This window comes from Episyrphus balteatus, chromosome X, assembly GCF_945859705.1.
Source record: "Episyrphus balteatus chromosome X, idEpiBalt1.1, whole genome shotgun sequence".
Taxonomy (NCBI): domain Eukaryota; kingdom Metazoa; phylum Arthropoda; class Insecta; order Diptera; family Syrphidae; genus Episyrphus; species Episyrphus balteatus.
This window is the reverse complement of record NC_079138.1, coordinates 7000492-7017039: the sequence shown is the minus strand read 5'-3', so window position 1 is coordinate 7017039 and position 16548 is coordinate 7000492. Positions and strand designations below refer to the sequence as shown.

General features: G+C 33.6%; 1 protein-coding gene across 2 annotated transcripts; it reads right to left on the bottom strand.

Annotated features, from left to right (window-relative positions):
- On the bottom strand, positions 1 to 14912 carry LOC129920504 (lysine-specific demethylase lid-like). Of its 2 annotated transcripts, XM_056001781.1 has the most exons (7): positions 14886 to 14901; positions 13843 to 14023; positions 3310 to 7687; positions 2950 to 3247; positions 2757 to 2886; positions 2201 to 2515; positions 1 to 2145 (listed from the first exon to the last, which is right to left on the bottom strand). In XM_056001781.1, exons 3-7 carry the CDS (start codon positions 7614 to 7616, stop codon positions 1760 to 1762), a joined length of 5436 nt encoding a protein of 1811 aa, XP_055857756.1. In that variant the 5' UTR covers positions 7617 to 7687; positions 13843 to 14023; positions 14886 to 14901; the 3' UTR covers positions 1 to 1759. The 2 variants fall into 2 exon arrangements, with proteins under 2 accessions (XP_055857756.1, XP_055857758.1); XM_056001783.1 differs by lacking the exon at positions 13843 to 14023 and having other exon boundaries at positions 14886 to 14912.
- Between the last annotated feature and the right edge of the window lie 1636 nt (positions 14913 to 16548).

The window sequence follows — 16548 nt, the reverse complement described above, 5'->3', positions numbered from 1 at the left end:
ACATTTTACAAAGCTCATTAAATATATATATTTTTTTATAGATTTATTAATTGCGGAAAAATATATTTATACAGTTATATTAATTAAAATCTTAATTCTAAAGTGTTTGGATTATCGAATAAAATTTAATTTTTCTATTTATTATTGTTGGTTTCTTTTTGATCCAATACTTTTTATCTTAAATATTTCATCAATTTTTGTTTTTTTTTTTTTTACACGTTTCTTATTTGTTATAAATAAAAGTAAAATACGAATAAAAGAATTTTTGTTTTGTTTTTTATTTTATTTTTTTTTTGTAATGAGATCAAAATAATTCAACTGATTGATTGTTCAAAAAAACTAAAATAAAATTCCATACGTATTATACAGAATTCAAATTCATGAATTTATATTTAAAATCCAACCACAGGGAGACTGGTTGTAATAAAATCAGGTTCTTTGGGTTTGGATTGTTTTTTTTTTTTTTTTTTAATCATCGTTCACAAAAGAATAAAACCAAAAATTAGACGAGATTGGAAAACTAATGTGGTTAATATTTTAGATATGGAAAATTGACACAATTAACAAAGAAGGAGATCTTCTTTTTTTATGGTTCTTATGAACAAATATTTCGTGGAGGTTAGTCTTACTGCCAAAAGAAAAAACCTACCGTGTTTATTTTTTTAACGCAAATTGACAGGGTATTTTTTGTGAGAGTTTTGCAATGAACACGAAATGATATAGCTAAACATGAGAGTCGTCGTTGATTTAATTTACTTTTCAAAAATGAATGCCATGATTAAGAAACTTCCCAGTTTTTTTATAAAAAAAAGTCAAAACAGAAGAACATTCTTTTAAGACTTATGACAGTTTGTTTATTTCAAAGACTCAAAGTTCTCAAGGAGTAATTAAAATAAAATCAAGAGTGGCTATGTTAGTAAAACTATTTTTTTAATTGAAAGAGGTAAAAATGGAATAAATATTTTTTTAAACCAACTGATTTTTTTTCCAATTATATTCGACTTATTTTTTTGAACATAATCTCGATGTAATGAATTAAAAAAAAATCAAAAATGAATGACCCAACCGATGAAACCAATACGTCCCTGGTTCTACCAGCCCTATTTTGTATGAAAATTCCCGGGGTAATCTGTTAGGAAGATAGGCTCAAAATAAAAAATCTTCTGCAAATTTTGCTCTTTTCGTTTATTAATGAGGAGGGAACAAAATTAAAACAAAAATGGAACGACGTTTGAGAGTTTCTCGGTTGAAAACCTTTCTCCGGAACACATTTAACTGGAAGTTTTCATTTAGAATAGTATCCGTTTGGACAAAGCTCTAAAATGTGAATATATATATCATTTATTTATACATACATATATCATTCCAATGAAAAGTGAAAATGAAATATTTATATTTGTTAAACTAAATATTACATTTTTAATATTATAATTTCATTGAGTTTTTTTCTTCTAGCTTAATACTTAAAAAAAAAAAGAAATAGAAATGTATAGATGTGTGCATATTAAATAATTAAACTACAACTACTTTATAAATTAGTAGTTTTTGCTTCTTAAAAAAAAATTAAATAATTAAATAAGAATACAATTTATCATACAACTCTCAAAACTGCCAAAACATTTTAATTTAAAATAAAATTTATGATTTAAACTTTTTTGGTTGTGGTTGATCGTGGGATGTTTTTTGTTTTTGTATTTTTCTTAATACAGCCTAATATTATGTTTAATTTACCTTTTTTGTTTAAGTTAAAATTGAATATTTAACTCACAATATCTTTGTGGGGTTTTGTACTTGTGGGTGAAAACGTTGATGACAGAGTTGTTATAACTGATGTTGTTTGAACAATAGCTACATCGGCTGATGATGGTGAAATCGTATCTACGTTATTTGATTTTTCAACAAACGATGATATGGAAGCTTCTATGATCGATGGAGGCTGTTGAGGTTGCTGATTAGTTTGAGTTGGAGTTGCAGTCACAACAGCAGAAGAAGAGGAGGATGAATTATTTTCGGCATTTGATTTCATGCAGCGTTTACAAATATAATCATCATCTGGCTTTATTTGTTTACGATCCAATCCAACACAAAACATATGGAACCATTCGTTGCAACCTCCATCACACTGAACCCAATCTACCTCGCGACCTAAAATAAATGAGTTGAGAGGAGTGAGGAAAAAAACAAAAAAAACATATCTTACCTGATGGCTTGTGACAATTTTGAGCACGACATTCTTCATCGTCATCGGATGTTGAGTTCATCATAGACAACATATCATGTCTAGCTGACGATTTACCGCCACCTCCACCACCAGCACGTTTACGTTTTCGTACATTTGCTGCTGATGTTGTTGCTGCTGTTGACGATGGTGATGGTTTGACGCTTCCACTTCCAACTTCAGAATCGGTCAATTTGTCCAAAGTATTATCGCCTCCACCAAATATTGCACTTGCAACAGCGCCCTCTTTGATTTTTTTATCACGTTTTCCAATTGTTTTGCGATTGGCTTCGGAACCTTTTTTGGATACAAAATGAAAGACAAAATCGAAAGTAAAAATTAATTATTTCAAGTCGAACTTCTTTTAAGAAGAAAACGCAAACAAGAATTTATTTTTTTTTTGTGGAGTTTTTGGAAATAAGTTAAATTTTATATTTTGACCTGTAGTCCTGTTGTGCCTGGGCGAAACGCGTAATTTTGGACTACAGGTCGAAACAAAATATAAAATTGAACTTCTTTAAGGCTAAATAACAATCACCTTTCCATAAACGCTTGACTGGTGTCGTTGTAGTTGTTGATGCCCCTCCATCAAGCATTTGGCGCTTTTTGAAAGCTCGTGCCGCCGCCGCCGATTGACTACCAAATTCTTTTGATTCTCGCTTCTTTTGCTGTACAGAAAAAAAAAATTACAACTCAATTTAATTAATGAAACAAAAATACCTTATACTTACATTATTTGATTGTTGAGCAACATGTGAAGCAGCAGCATCAGTATTTTGTGATTTAGCTAAATTCAAAAGTTTCCATATGTGATTTGTTTCATCGAGTGATACTTCCAGTAAATCACCTTCCAACATAAGATTTTCCAGAATTTCTAATGTTGATGGTTTTAACTCAAAAGGAATAGGCGGGGAAGGTGTACGAGCTTTTGTATTGATAATGCTGCTGGTGTTGCTGTTAGGTGTTGTTATAGGTGTCACATCAGATTGACCGGTTAAAGATGGAACTGAATATGCATGTTCAATTTCACTAAAAGAAAAAAAACAAGTATTTAAAATTCGTTAACACAAGACAAAAATTCAGCAACAAACCTTCCTCCTGAAGTGGGTTTGTTTGATTCTAACAAACTACTTTCGGTATTTAGATCATTTGTTTGCAAATCATCACTTCCTAAGACCGAGGCCATTAGCATTGATTCCTTGTCAATCTCTGCTTGTGGTTCCTCTTCGCCTTCACTACGCGAGAAAATAATATTGTTGAAGTCTTCACCACAGCTGTCATCATTTGCAAGGTCTGATTCTGTGAGATCGCCATCGGTAGTCTGTTCACCACCATCAAGCTTTGATGATGATAATTTTTTCTCCTCAGTTGAAGACTCATTTTTGGACTTGTCGCCTTTTTTTTGTCTGCAACTATTTAGATATGCCAAACCAGCAGCTACATCTTCTATGAGAAAAGCTTGGCGAGCCCGATCTTGCCAATTCATTGCCCGTTCAGTCAAACATTGCAAAGCTTCACCTTCAGGTAGGCGTATTGGGAGCCTTTGCAAAGACACCAACAATGATAGAATCGCCTCCAATCGAGGACGACGAGACCTCATACAAGACGGACACAAGTATTTACAAGTCATTACTGGTTGCCCATTTTGAGTAACAATCATACCGTCTTTCCAATGAACCTTGGGCACACATTCCCTGTGATACCAATCGGCACAAAGCTGACATAAGTACATTTGCCCCGTAAACTTGCCCTTACAAAAACAATATTTCCTTTCAGCTGACGCATTGGTTGATGCCTTTGAATTAAAGCGTCTCAATTCACGCATTTCTGTGATTTCCTTCTCTTCAGCCTTTTTAAATGCATCCACCATTTGGGCAGGACTTAAATCTTCGGTGAATTGCTCTTCGGGGGGTGTTCGTTTGGGGGGGAGATTGCATTCGCTAGTGTTACCTGTCATAAGGGCACTTGTACGTGGTGATAAAACTTCGAGAAGTGTGAATCGGGTGTGTTTGCGAAGGAACGACTTAGCAGTTTTATCTTTCCATTCGCTCGCTGCATCTAGATGCTTTTTCATTCGATCTAATTCTTCTAGCTTCAACGGAATATTCAATCCTCGATTAACGACTGCTTCAAGAGTGTGATAGTATGGATAATGTTCGTTCTTTTGCAGCATCTCTACTGCGGCGAGCCAATCTCGAGATTTTTTCAATGCTTCCTTGAGGGCCGGCTTCGTGGGTAGCTCAATAACAATTTTTTCAGCTGCCTCGAGAATAAGTTCAATTTCTGACATATCACTTGGAGTAGTTGTTTGAAAACATGATTTTGCAGCTTTCTCCCAAGCTTCAGACGACAGTACAATGCCCTGCAATGTCCCAATTTCTTTTTCTAAAATCGGATCTGGGATGAGCTTTTGGCCGTCTTGAATGAGGCGATTTACATCACTTATTTGTAGTTTTGAACTGGAGTTGCGGTAACGTCGAGATTTATTATACCAAGAAACTTGTTCAAATCGAATGCGTAGATTTTTCAACTCGTGCAACTCAATACACAGCAATTGACCCTCATCGATAAGCTTTTCAATAGCCTTCTCTTCCACTTTGTTGATTTTTTTAGATAATAAGGCATCGGCAGAAGTAACAAAACTCTTTCCAAACGTTAGCAATTCTCGAACACTCTGACCCTCTTTGATAACACAACAAAGATTATCAATTTCTTCGACAAATAACTCCAATTCGTCCATGGTCAATTTGTATTTTGTAGAATCATTCGAATGGCGAGTGCGTGTACGAACTTTATTTATGTCTAATTGTTGAATTACAGTCACGCATTTTTCAGCTTCAAGTACGGCTGAATTAAGACGGTCTATCAACAGCGAACTGGGGTATTTCTTTCGATCTGCCTCTTGTACTAACTCCTGCAAATCTTCCAATGTAATTTTACTACCAGGAGTGGGTGGATCGATTACATCGCGACATTTAGTAAGCCAAAGTTCAAAACTGTGTGCCTTTGCTTGGAGTTTCTTCAGCATCAGAGGCATCTCATCAAGAGTATAGCGATATTGTAACAAATGGCTCTCCGGTTTGCATTCGCATAACTCCGAGTAGTGGCGAAGGCAGACAATTTGTTTTGTACACTGACATGCCACCGCTGAAAGAAAACAAGTGGTTTTACAAACTTCACACTGGCGTTCATCGTCAGGTATTAGCTCGAAGGCTTCACGCTCAGCCTTCGTGACACCCCACTCCAGCAAACTTTTTCGCAATTTTTTCTCCGAATCAACCATTTTAACCATGTCGATGTAGCAGGCAGTAGCAATGGCAAAATTCAGCTTGTCCGGTTCTAGAGCCATTTTGCAGACAAGTTCGTCATGTGAAAAGACACAGAATCGTCGCAACATCGAATAATGATTGATGCAGTCGCGACCCATTTTAAGCCAGTCAGCCGGAGCAAAGTTAACAGCCTCAGCAAAATTGTAGCCCTGATTAAAGCCAGCGTGGTAAGCACGAGGGAAGGTTATAACAAATTCTCCAGCATGCTGGTCAGTGCGGTAAACTGGAACACCACTATTCATAAGAATATTGGGATTCATTATCGTCACCAGCTGATGCAAGAGATCAGGCTGCGAGGCAAAGAGTTCTGGGGCAGCACTCTTCATTGTTTTTTCAAAAGTTTCAGCTTTACTGCCTGGCACACCGTACCAAGTTTTCGGTTCACCCCAATGCAAATAATTGATCGAGTAAGACCAGTGATCTTCGTTGTGCCAACAAAAGGTAGCGAAGCACATTCCCACATACATCCACGGAACTTTCATTCCACTTATATCAGCGTTAATATGACCAAGGATTGAATCTTCCAGCAAAGGAAGATTATTCAAATTCCAACTTGATTCTGCATATTCTTGATCGCCCGGCAGTAAGAATAAAGAACTCTTGGTCGGAAATCCCGATCCATGGTCCATTGTATGCAAATCAGCGCCATATTCCACAGTAACATCTTCATCAATGGACGAGACAATGCGCCAAAATTCACGTTCCACCAAATCCGTGGGCACGAGGTGCACCGGCCGATGGAAATAATCGGCTTTAAATTGATCAGCCATCTCACCGAATTGCTGTAAAGTATATTCCCGCTGTGCTTGCTCGAAGCCAAATGCCTCCGTTGGCTTACTAACTTCTTCAACCACACAACGTGGACAACGCCAATCCCCCTTAGGTATATCATGCAAGGGTGGTAGTAGACAAAACGTGTGATAACTATCATCGCATCCATCACAGAGCAACATTGCTTCTTCTACATCGCCTCGATTGCAAATGTGACAAATATACTTGGCAAGAGGGTCATTGTGAATTAACAAAGCTGGAGTGGCCGGACGTATGAATCTTCCTCTGCCAGGACGTGCTGCTAAAGATTTTACGGATTTCTTGTCATCCTCAGTTTCTGGTTTAATGTTTGCAGAAATAGTGCCTAGTCCGCAGGCCGACTCCTTACTGGCGTTCATATTGGCGAATCGTTTTGAGCGCCTAGCTGTTGTTTCATTTGGTGGTGTTATCTGTTGACGCGACACTATACCGTGCGGCTTATAGTCTTTATCATCACTCTCAGACTCCAATTTGATGTCGATAACTTTGCCTGACGTGTAGATATCAAAAGGATGAAGAATTCTTTCGTAGTGACCTTTCAAAATTGCCCCAATACTCTTTCCCGGTGGATATTGCATGCGATGTGCTACTTTAGACCATTTGCGTTCTTTAGTTGCCTGCTCAAGGCCACCTTCTTCTTGAACAATTCGATGCAATGAATACAAATCGAGAGCTTTTCTTTCAACCATTGGAATCTTAAGCGAGGATCCCTGAAGCTCCCAAAACTTAGCGATTTGATCAAGAAAATTTAACTTGACACGAGTTTTTGCTTCCAGCTCATTTAATCGCTGAACTCGGGGAGTAAACTTAAGTTTATCGACATCCACTGTAAATGGTGGTGTCCACATTTTTGGTGGTAAGATCTTCGCAATGCCATACCGCTCAGCAATAGGTCGTATTTTACTTATATAAGTGAGGGGATTTTTGAATTCATCTTCGTTCGGCCGAAATATCGGGCATTCGGGCGGCTTTAAAAATTCGTACTCTTGGTTTTTATTTTGTGAAAACGTCGACGAACTGTGTGGAAGATGCTGATAGGCTTTGACTCGATTGACTCCTGCACCGGAGGATGATAATTCGTGACCTTTGGCTGGACTACCTAGCGCTGGTGATAGTGAGATGTCACCGCCTGACGAAGGAGCTACCGCTGCTGGTGGCCATTGAATAGAATATGCAGATGCAGGTGGGCGAGAGGTTAATTGTGGTGGTGAACAATTTGGATCTGTTGAAACGCGACTTGTTTCGTTTAGTGATGCCATTTCTGTGCTTTTTTGCTTATCTTATGGAAAGTTATTTCAGTTCTTCATACATTTTCCTTTGTTTTTTTTTTCTGTGTAAAATAATAAAAAAAAAACAATAAGTTTTAAGATTTACATACTATGTAAAAATATTGGAAATTAAAGTAATGAAATTTGTAAATCGTACGAAGAATTTTGAATAGAATAGAATGTACTATTCAAAGCTACAACACGATCCCAGCACGATAAGCTACTTTAAAAATAGTGTCGATGCGACAGGAGAATTGCTGCTATTGAACTACACACCCCATCATTTGGACCTACCCCTAAAGATACTACGCATTTTATAGGCGTTTGCTCCATGCTTTCAGAAGTAAAAAGAATTACGCTTGGGAAAAGCTAATTAAGAAGTTGCTAAAGAAAACTCAACAAACAAATAAAAGGATGAAGTTCTTTACATGCTGAACGGAAGTGATTTTTATAATTTTATAAGACCAGAATTACCATATCGAAATCAAGATATAACCGAAAAAAGGTTATATGTATTTGTAGGTATTAGCGTTCTGATAAAGAATTCAAAAGTCTGGCAGGTTTATTTCACGGCATTCTATGGTTTTTTGGGGTTGAAAATGCATTTTTTCCGATTTTTGTGTGGAGTTTTTAACCACTTTAATTCATATAGATCTCACTCATAGAGGGTGACACTTTGATTTCAAAAAGTTAGGTCCCAAACATTTTATTCATGACATCCTCCCTGCCTAACGTTCCCGAAAATGGTAAAAAAAATCAGTTTTCGAAGCCGGAGGTATAACCACAACTGTGGTATAACAAAATATCAGAAAAAAATACCACGATTACAAAAATTCGCGGCATTCACCCTACCAGAATTCATTAAAATTGTGAAATGCATTTTCAGAAACGATATAAGTTAATTTTGTTTTTCCTTCTTAAATAATAACTATAATGATGGTCACTCTTAAAAAATTACAAGTACCTTTCAATCGGAACTTTATTGGTCCCAGACGATTAAACCACGGCATTACCTTTCTTGATAAGTCCCGAAATACTGAATTTCATTAAAATCTTGAAATATTATTTTTTTCCTGTTATAAAACTATGTGGTAGTAGGTAAGTCTTAAAAAAATATAACTACCTCTCGATAGTACATAAATTAGTCCCAGACGTTTAAACCGTCCTTACCCCAACCAGGCGTCCTTAAAGAGTCCCGATATACTGCTGCTATGGGTTCTCGGTCTATATGTCATAAAACATTTGTAAATCGAATTCAGAAATGTATTTATGATTGTATAATAAAATCTATTTTCTAATAAAAAAAAACTAGTCTATATTAGGAATTGCGTAATATACGAAGTTCCCTTGAGTAGGTACCATGAAGACAGGGCGTAGCTACCGCTATATCAGCTATATCCATGTAACAGGGTCCCCAGGATTTAAGGGCCCCCAAAGATGCAGAGCACAAGACTTGTGTACAGAATTCATTAAAGTCTATAAACCTAGAATAAAATTTGATTTTCATGTGTATCTTATCCACGCTCTACCAACAAACATTATAATTTCTTGAACTACGGCAATACAATACTACACTTTTACATTGTATTAATTTTTTTGTGGATCATCCTTCTTATTCATTAATTTTCTATTCACTTGATACCAAAATATATTTCCAATGCTACTACTTTGATTTAGGTAAGTAGATTTCTAATAAATAATTGTTATTTTTACTTGCGATTAGGGTTATATATGGGTCAAAATCATGGAGGTGGAAAAATTGATGTCCAGGCATTTTAAAAATACAAAACAACATTTCACAAAAGGTTTTTTCTCATTTATTGATTCAACTAGTAGCCACGCATCTAAGAATGTATATGTTTCGGGTAGAAAAGTTTTCATTTCGTTTTTATTGCATCTAATATACTCAAAAACAGCGTTCCCGGACATGACCATAACTCAAAAACTGATCTTCAAATGACTTAAAAACACATTCAAGTCACTTATTTTTAAGTATTTCTTTTCTTAACACCATTTATAAACAATACTCTTTATAAATTTGTACATCTCATAATTAAAAAATTATATGGTGTTATTTTTTATACATTAATAAAAGTTGACCCAAGAAAAATGACGCAGGGTACCAACATTTCTTAAAGTGTCAATATTTAAATCATCTAACTCAAAAATATTTTGTTTTAGTTTGTGACATAAAAAATAAAAATAAATTAAGTTTTGACCTTAATTTCCGTCATTTCCGGGAACGCTTTTAGAACCTGAATAAACAATGTGGTATAGGTTGGGTATTTTTAATCAGTATCTTATCTAAGTATGGCTGTAATATACACTTTTATAAAAAAAAGTTACCAAAAAAACAAAAGAAAATATTACTTATGGCCTAGGTATTTCGGACGTGCATAAAAGCATTTAGTTGTAAAAATTGGTCTCTGGACCAAGAAATAAAGTTATATTTAGTTTATTTAAGACCTACTATCTAAATATAATGATACCTACATCATCCACATTGACAATACTTCTAGACGACTTTAGAGGTTTTGAAGAGATCACCATCATTTCTAGGAACGGTTTTTCTAGTACTAATTTTTAGGGTTTTGGGGTGAATTGAAAAATATACATTTTTGTGCTAACATTTGAGCATGAATTTTTTATCATAAAACAAATTTGACTTTTTAAGAATTCAGTCCTCGAAATCTCTCACCTCCATGATTTTTTATAATTAATTTTTTTATGACCAAAAATAATGGAACGTCCCATATAAAAATTTTGGAAAAGTTTGATTTTCTCAAAAACGACTCAAAGGATTTTACAAAAAATCCTTTATTCTCATCATCAACTCTATACGTCCCATGAAGCACATTGGATTCATATAATTTATTTTTCCAATTGCCACCAGAGTACCATGAATCATATATGATACATACACATATTTTCATTAAATATAATTTACTGTCCCCATACAAACTAATTCAAAATCAGCTCCAACGTCCAGTACTTTCTTTCAAAAATAAGCATTACTATTTACAAATAATGCAATAAGAATTGGTTTTTTACCTGAGTAATTGGTAAATATTGTTAAAAATAGGATTTAGTTTTGGGCTCACATATGATTCATGGACGTATGATATTTGATTTTCATAGCCACAAGTCCAATGAATCATATACACTCCGCTTTAACTGAATAAGAACACAAATTTTCAAAGACATTGTGTCCATTTTTTTCTAAGATTGAGCTTTAATGAATTATTTGATGATGCTTACCGTTAGCTTGTGATGTTAAGAAAACAAAAAGCGTCCCATATGGAAAAATGCAGTTTTTTTTGCGTCAACTGAATAGACACACGGCCATTCAAGGTCAATATCTTCGTTGTTTGTGAGAGTTTTGAGGTGATTGGCATACCAAATCAAAGGTTGAAGTGTTCTTAGTAAGATTTGGTGGTTTAATTAAAATTAAAAAAAAAAAAACAAGTAGATTAAAAGCTTTGAATAGTGTCGAAAGAGTTAAAATTGATTTGTCTGCTGTAGCTACCAAGATTGAGTTTTAGTGTTGCCCATTCGTACCTCAGAAATAAAAGTTCGTACAGGAAAAACATGAATTGAGGCAAAAAAACGGCAAAAATAGCAGTTAATCGATGAGAAATTTTGAGATCTGCCTCAAATTCTAATGACTCTGCGGCAAAAATCAAACAAAAAGCTGGTGTCCGCAGAGTAATAAACAGCACGGATCATTTTAACCCATTAACAGTCTAAAAGAAACCACCTCTAAACAAGCAACGAAAAGGTATTCGTTTTGAATTTTCTAGGCTCCCTATAAGCTGGAAAAATTAGTGGCCAAAAGTGGTTTTTCTAATGAGAAAAAATTCAATTTTGATGGCTTCATAATTGTGTATCGTACTTAGAAAATAGTCTTCCATATGTCTCCCAAAATAAAATAAAAAATCTTCAAAAAAATCAAAGATAGCTAAAAAAAGCTTAAACATTTTTCCAATTTTTTTTTTGCAGTTTGTTAAAGTATTTCTTCTTTTCCTATGCATTCATGAATAAATTATGTTCTATAGCAATATTTTCATATAGCAAACACGTTTTTCTAAAATACGTCTTTATGAATCATATATGACTCATGTACTCCAGAAACAGGATACAGAAAATATTCTTTGAGTCAAATAGAATTCATGTGACGTGGAGTGATGAATTCTTCAAATAAACAAACAAATACATATTTAACGTAGAGAGGTTTTTGAATCATATTTTATGGGGACAGCGAAGTTGTTTTTAGTAAAATATGTATACGAATCCTAAATGATACATGGGAAAAACACATATATTTTAAATCATATCTGACTTATTGGACGGTTAAGTAGTTAAGAATCATTATGAACGGTACCTGTCGTTTTTTTTGGAACGAATTATAGTTTATCAAAAAAAAAAAAAGTTAAGTGATTTAGTTAAAAAATAATGCTTGTTATAAGGCTATAACCTAGTCACTAAAAGGTGCGGATGGGCCCCCAAAACAGTTTGGATACTGGGCCTCCAAAGGGCTAGCTACGCCACTGCAATGAAGGAGAAGTATTCAACACCTACCCACTTCTGCAGTTATGTCTTTTAATCTTAATAAAGTTTATGTACATAAAAACTTTAAGATCAATTAAATAAATAAATAAACAAATTTCTGATTGATCTTTCGATATATAAGTACAAATACAAATCGTATAACAGAATTTATGGAACCACACTTAATAGGTACCTATTTTATCCCTAAAACAAGGCATTTTCTTTTATAGATTCTTTTATAAATTCAATACAAACTCAATTTACTAACTTTAACGAAATGGAATGTTTCTTTTTTTCTCTTACAAATGGTAATCAAATTTATCAAACATATTGGGTAAAAAAAACAAAACAAAACAAAAAAACACAAGAAACAAAATGTCTGAACTTGTGTAACGCAATGAAAAAGTTGAAAAAAAAAAGAAAACAGTATAAAATACTAGTAGAGAGTACATATAATAAAAGCGAAATAATTGCACAACCAACCCTTTCGATTTGTGCTAGTATCTAGGATGAAATAATTAAACGCCTTCTTTTCTTTTCTTTTTTGTATCATTTTATCATATCGATGGTGCCCTCAACCCCATCGATATTATTTAAATAAAAAATGATCTAGAATATTTGGCCCACACTATAACCAATAATATTGAACTGAAAAAAAAAAAAAAAAAACACTAAATGTCCACCCTGTAATAATATCATACAAATTTCTCGTCTAATTGGCCCTCTTAAATTTCAATACCTACCTACCTTCCTAATACCTATGTCTCAAAAAATCAACTCCATTTTGCCTCTTTTTTTTTTTTAATTTTATTAATATCGAAAATATTTTACAGATTTAAAAATACCTTTTAAAATATTAAACAAAAATAACTAGAATAAGTTAAATATTTATTTTATTTAGATAAGAAAGACCTTCTGCAGCTTGTTATTTATAATATTATGTTAAAAATTTTCATCATCCTCTATAAAATTTGCAATTTTTGCTAAATAATTGTCTTCCATCGAAAATATACCTACCTAGCCGATTTTATATTTAAAAAACCTTTATTTTAATTTATTTTAATCAATTGATTAAATATTAATAAGACATTATAAATAATTAAAAAAAAAAAAAAAACAAATTGTAAACATAAATGTATACCTTTTTTTTTTGCCTAGGTAAGGTACCTCTGTCTATACTAGTAGAAGTAATTTCCCGTCGCGGTTTTCGCCACCGCCAATAAGCAATTCCATGTTGATTTCTCGTATAGCTATATCGTTTGTACGAGAGTGGTGTACGTGACCAATTCTTAGTACTTACGGAAACACGTCTACCCCATAGCCAAACGATATTATATGAAAGAGGATGACTATGATGATGATGGTGATAGGACAGACGGACGAACGGATGGATGGTTGTAAGGGAAGGGAGGGTAAGGGTAAACTATCCATCTATTAATCTACCCTTAACTTGGTTTAAACAAATACAAAAAAAATAACTATATGATCTTGATTAACCCTTAATGAGTTCTTTAGAATACAGTAAACAAACTATCAGAAAATAGTATACTTTTTTTTAAATGTTTTATGGATACTTATGAGACTACATTTATAATTGGCAACATAAAGGGTACCTGCTTTTAGAAAATAAAAACAGAAAAATCAAAGAATCATTCATAAAAACTCTCACCTGTATAGTTTTTTTTTTTTTTTTTTTTTTGGAAAATAGTTTTTCACTAAAAAAAACTTTTAAATATTCTTCACTTTTACTGTTTTAGGTAATTTTTGTTTTTGTGTAAACTACATGTTCGCTTGATAGCTAGATCACTAGTTTTTTTTAGTAGAAACAAAAACAATTCAAGTTTATTTTACTAAAAAGCAAAAAACATTATATCAAAACAAACAACAAAGAGAAACAATTTTTTTTTTTAATTTTTGGGTATTGCAAGAGTCATTCAATATTATTTATTTATGTTTCTTTAAATTTTATGTTAGGATAAACGAAAGAAGAAAAAATAAACAACGACAGAGCGACGGTGACGGTTTTAACGAGAGTTTATGTAGCAAGCAGAAGGGAAACATTGAAAAGTCATCAGCCACCAATTTAGAGACCCAAACTACGAACAAGGAGGACAGAGGACAGAGAGTTGTATATCCGAGAAGGCAACGAAAACCCCCAGACCCAGCTAGCGTAGAAAAAAAAAAAAAAACACAGCAAAAAATACTAAAAACCACTGCAAGTTGTTCTGTTTGTTTTTTTTTTTTGTTCTATACTTTTAGATCAGAGAATCCAAAAAATCGATTGAGAAAAAAAAAACAGTTTTGTTATTCTCACTAAAATTCACTCTCACCCTCACCCTCTATTACATTATTTTGAAACAAAATGCATTTTATTTAGTTTTATTTTTTTGTTTTAATTTTTGCCGAAAATCGAACGGTACACACACTCTATCGGATAAACATTTACCTCTTGTGCGAATGAATTTAAAAAAAAACACAAATACAGATCAGAAAGAGTGAAGAGAAAAGCAAACGACGAGAAATTTTGCACAAGAGAGAGACACACAAGAAAAAGTGGTACACCGCACACCAATTTGACCATAAATAGAATTTAACAAGAAAACATTTTTAATTGTAATAAATTAAATTATCCTTATTATTATTATTAAAGTTTTTATATTTTTTTAATATTTGAAATTTTTGTTTTTTGGAAAATGTCGGAACAAAACATACTCTATACCACCACACCTGTTTTTTTTTTAAACTTTTTTTTTTGATTTTTCTATTTTTTCAAGTAGAACCAAACACAACAACAAAAACAAGTATAAAATGCTATAATTTCTGCTATAATTTTTAGGGTCTGTTCAGTAACTTTTGGTACTGGATTCACATTGACGGACCAGACCGTGCGTCTGTGTCATTTGGCCGGATCATGTTTTGCGTTCACACACAACAAACAATTTTCATCAAGCCTGGTACGCTGCTCGCGCTAAATTTTAGCTGAGATAAAATTCCCATACAAGTTATCGATAACTTGTATGGGATCCATTTTATCTTGGCTAAAAATTTTCGATATTTTGTATGGGAGCTAAAATTTAGCGCTAGCAGCGTACCAGGCTTTAATGTTGGATTGGGCTTTTAAGCCAAACGTCGCGTCAGTGTCGAAGAAAAAAAAAATAGAAAAAAAACTTTTGACATTTCAATTCTGAGGAAAAGAGTGGCGTATGTTTTCCTCAGAATGCGTTTGCTTTCCTCAGAATTGATTTGATTGGTTGGTTTTTCCTTGTACTTCTTTAATAAACAGTTAAGCCAGGTACGCTGCTCGCGCTAAATTTTAGCTGAGATAAAATTCCCATACAAGTTATCGATAATTTGTATGGGATCCATTTTTTATCAGCTAAAATTTTTCGATAATTTGTATGGGAGCTAAAATTTAGCGCGAGCAGCGTACCAGGCTTTTGCAAAAAGTGGCGGTTAGTTAAGATTTTACACTTTTGCTATATCCTCACCCTATTGCAACAAAAAAATACAATGGCGCAAAATTTGTCTGTTGTAGTTGTAGTAGTAAAAAAATAAAATTTAGCAATTGAATGCCCCTACTGAATTTTACATAAGGGGTATTCACGATCCGATGCAACTGGTTTAGTATCATTGCAAAAGTGTAAAATCTTACACCACTACAACAACAAAATATATGTGATTGAAATTTTACAATGGTCTTACACTTTTGCTATACCCTAAAGCCTGGTACGCTGCTCGCGCTAAATTTTAGCTGAGATAAAATTCCCATACAAGTTATCGATAACTTGTATGGGATCCATTTTATCTCGGCTAAAAATTTTCGATAATTTGTATGGGAGCTAAAATTTAGCGCGAGCTGCGTACCAGGCTTAAAGCCTGGTACGCTGCTCGCGCTAAATTTTAGCTGAGATAAAATTCCCATACAAGTTATCGATAACTTGTATGGGATCCATTTTATCTCGGCTAAAAATTTTCGATAATTTGTATGGGAGCTAAAATTTAGCGCGAGCAGCGTACCAGGCTTAACCCTTTTGCAAAATAAAAATACAATGGAGTAAAATTATTTTTGACAGATGGCAGCTCACGTCGCGTCGCCCATGATAAACAGTTTGTCTTTTTTATTCTGTTTATAATGGTTGTCGCTGCTCATGTCCCGTAATTTAGTTTCTTTTGATGTAAAATAATTAGTGAAAATTAATTAACCCGAACAAAACAAAGAATTAAATTATAAAAAATGGAAAAAAAGAAGAAGCAACGGTGGAGGAAAAAAAATCATCATTCATGCTTCAATATTTACTATAGATAAGAAGAGGGGCGTTCACGATCTATTGTAAAAAAAAATAAAATTTTACATTTTTACTAGGCCTGTTGCACC

Coding starts and splice junctions, on each gene's coding strand:
- LOC129920504 (XM_056001783.1), bottom strand. CDS start 7,616: ATGGCATCACTAAACGAAACAAGTCGCGTTTCAACAGATCCAAATTGT. Junction 3,248..3,309: donor AAACCCACTTCAGGAGGAAG/GTTTGTTGCTGA, acceptor TTTTTCTTTTAG/TGAAATTGAACATGCATATT. Junction 2,887..2,949: donor TTGCTCAACAATCAAATAAT/GTAAGTATAAGG, acceptor TTTTCTGTACAG/CAAAAGAAGCGAGAATCAAA.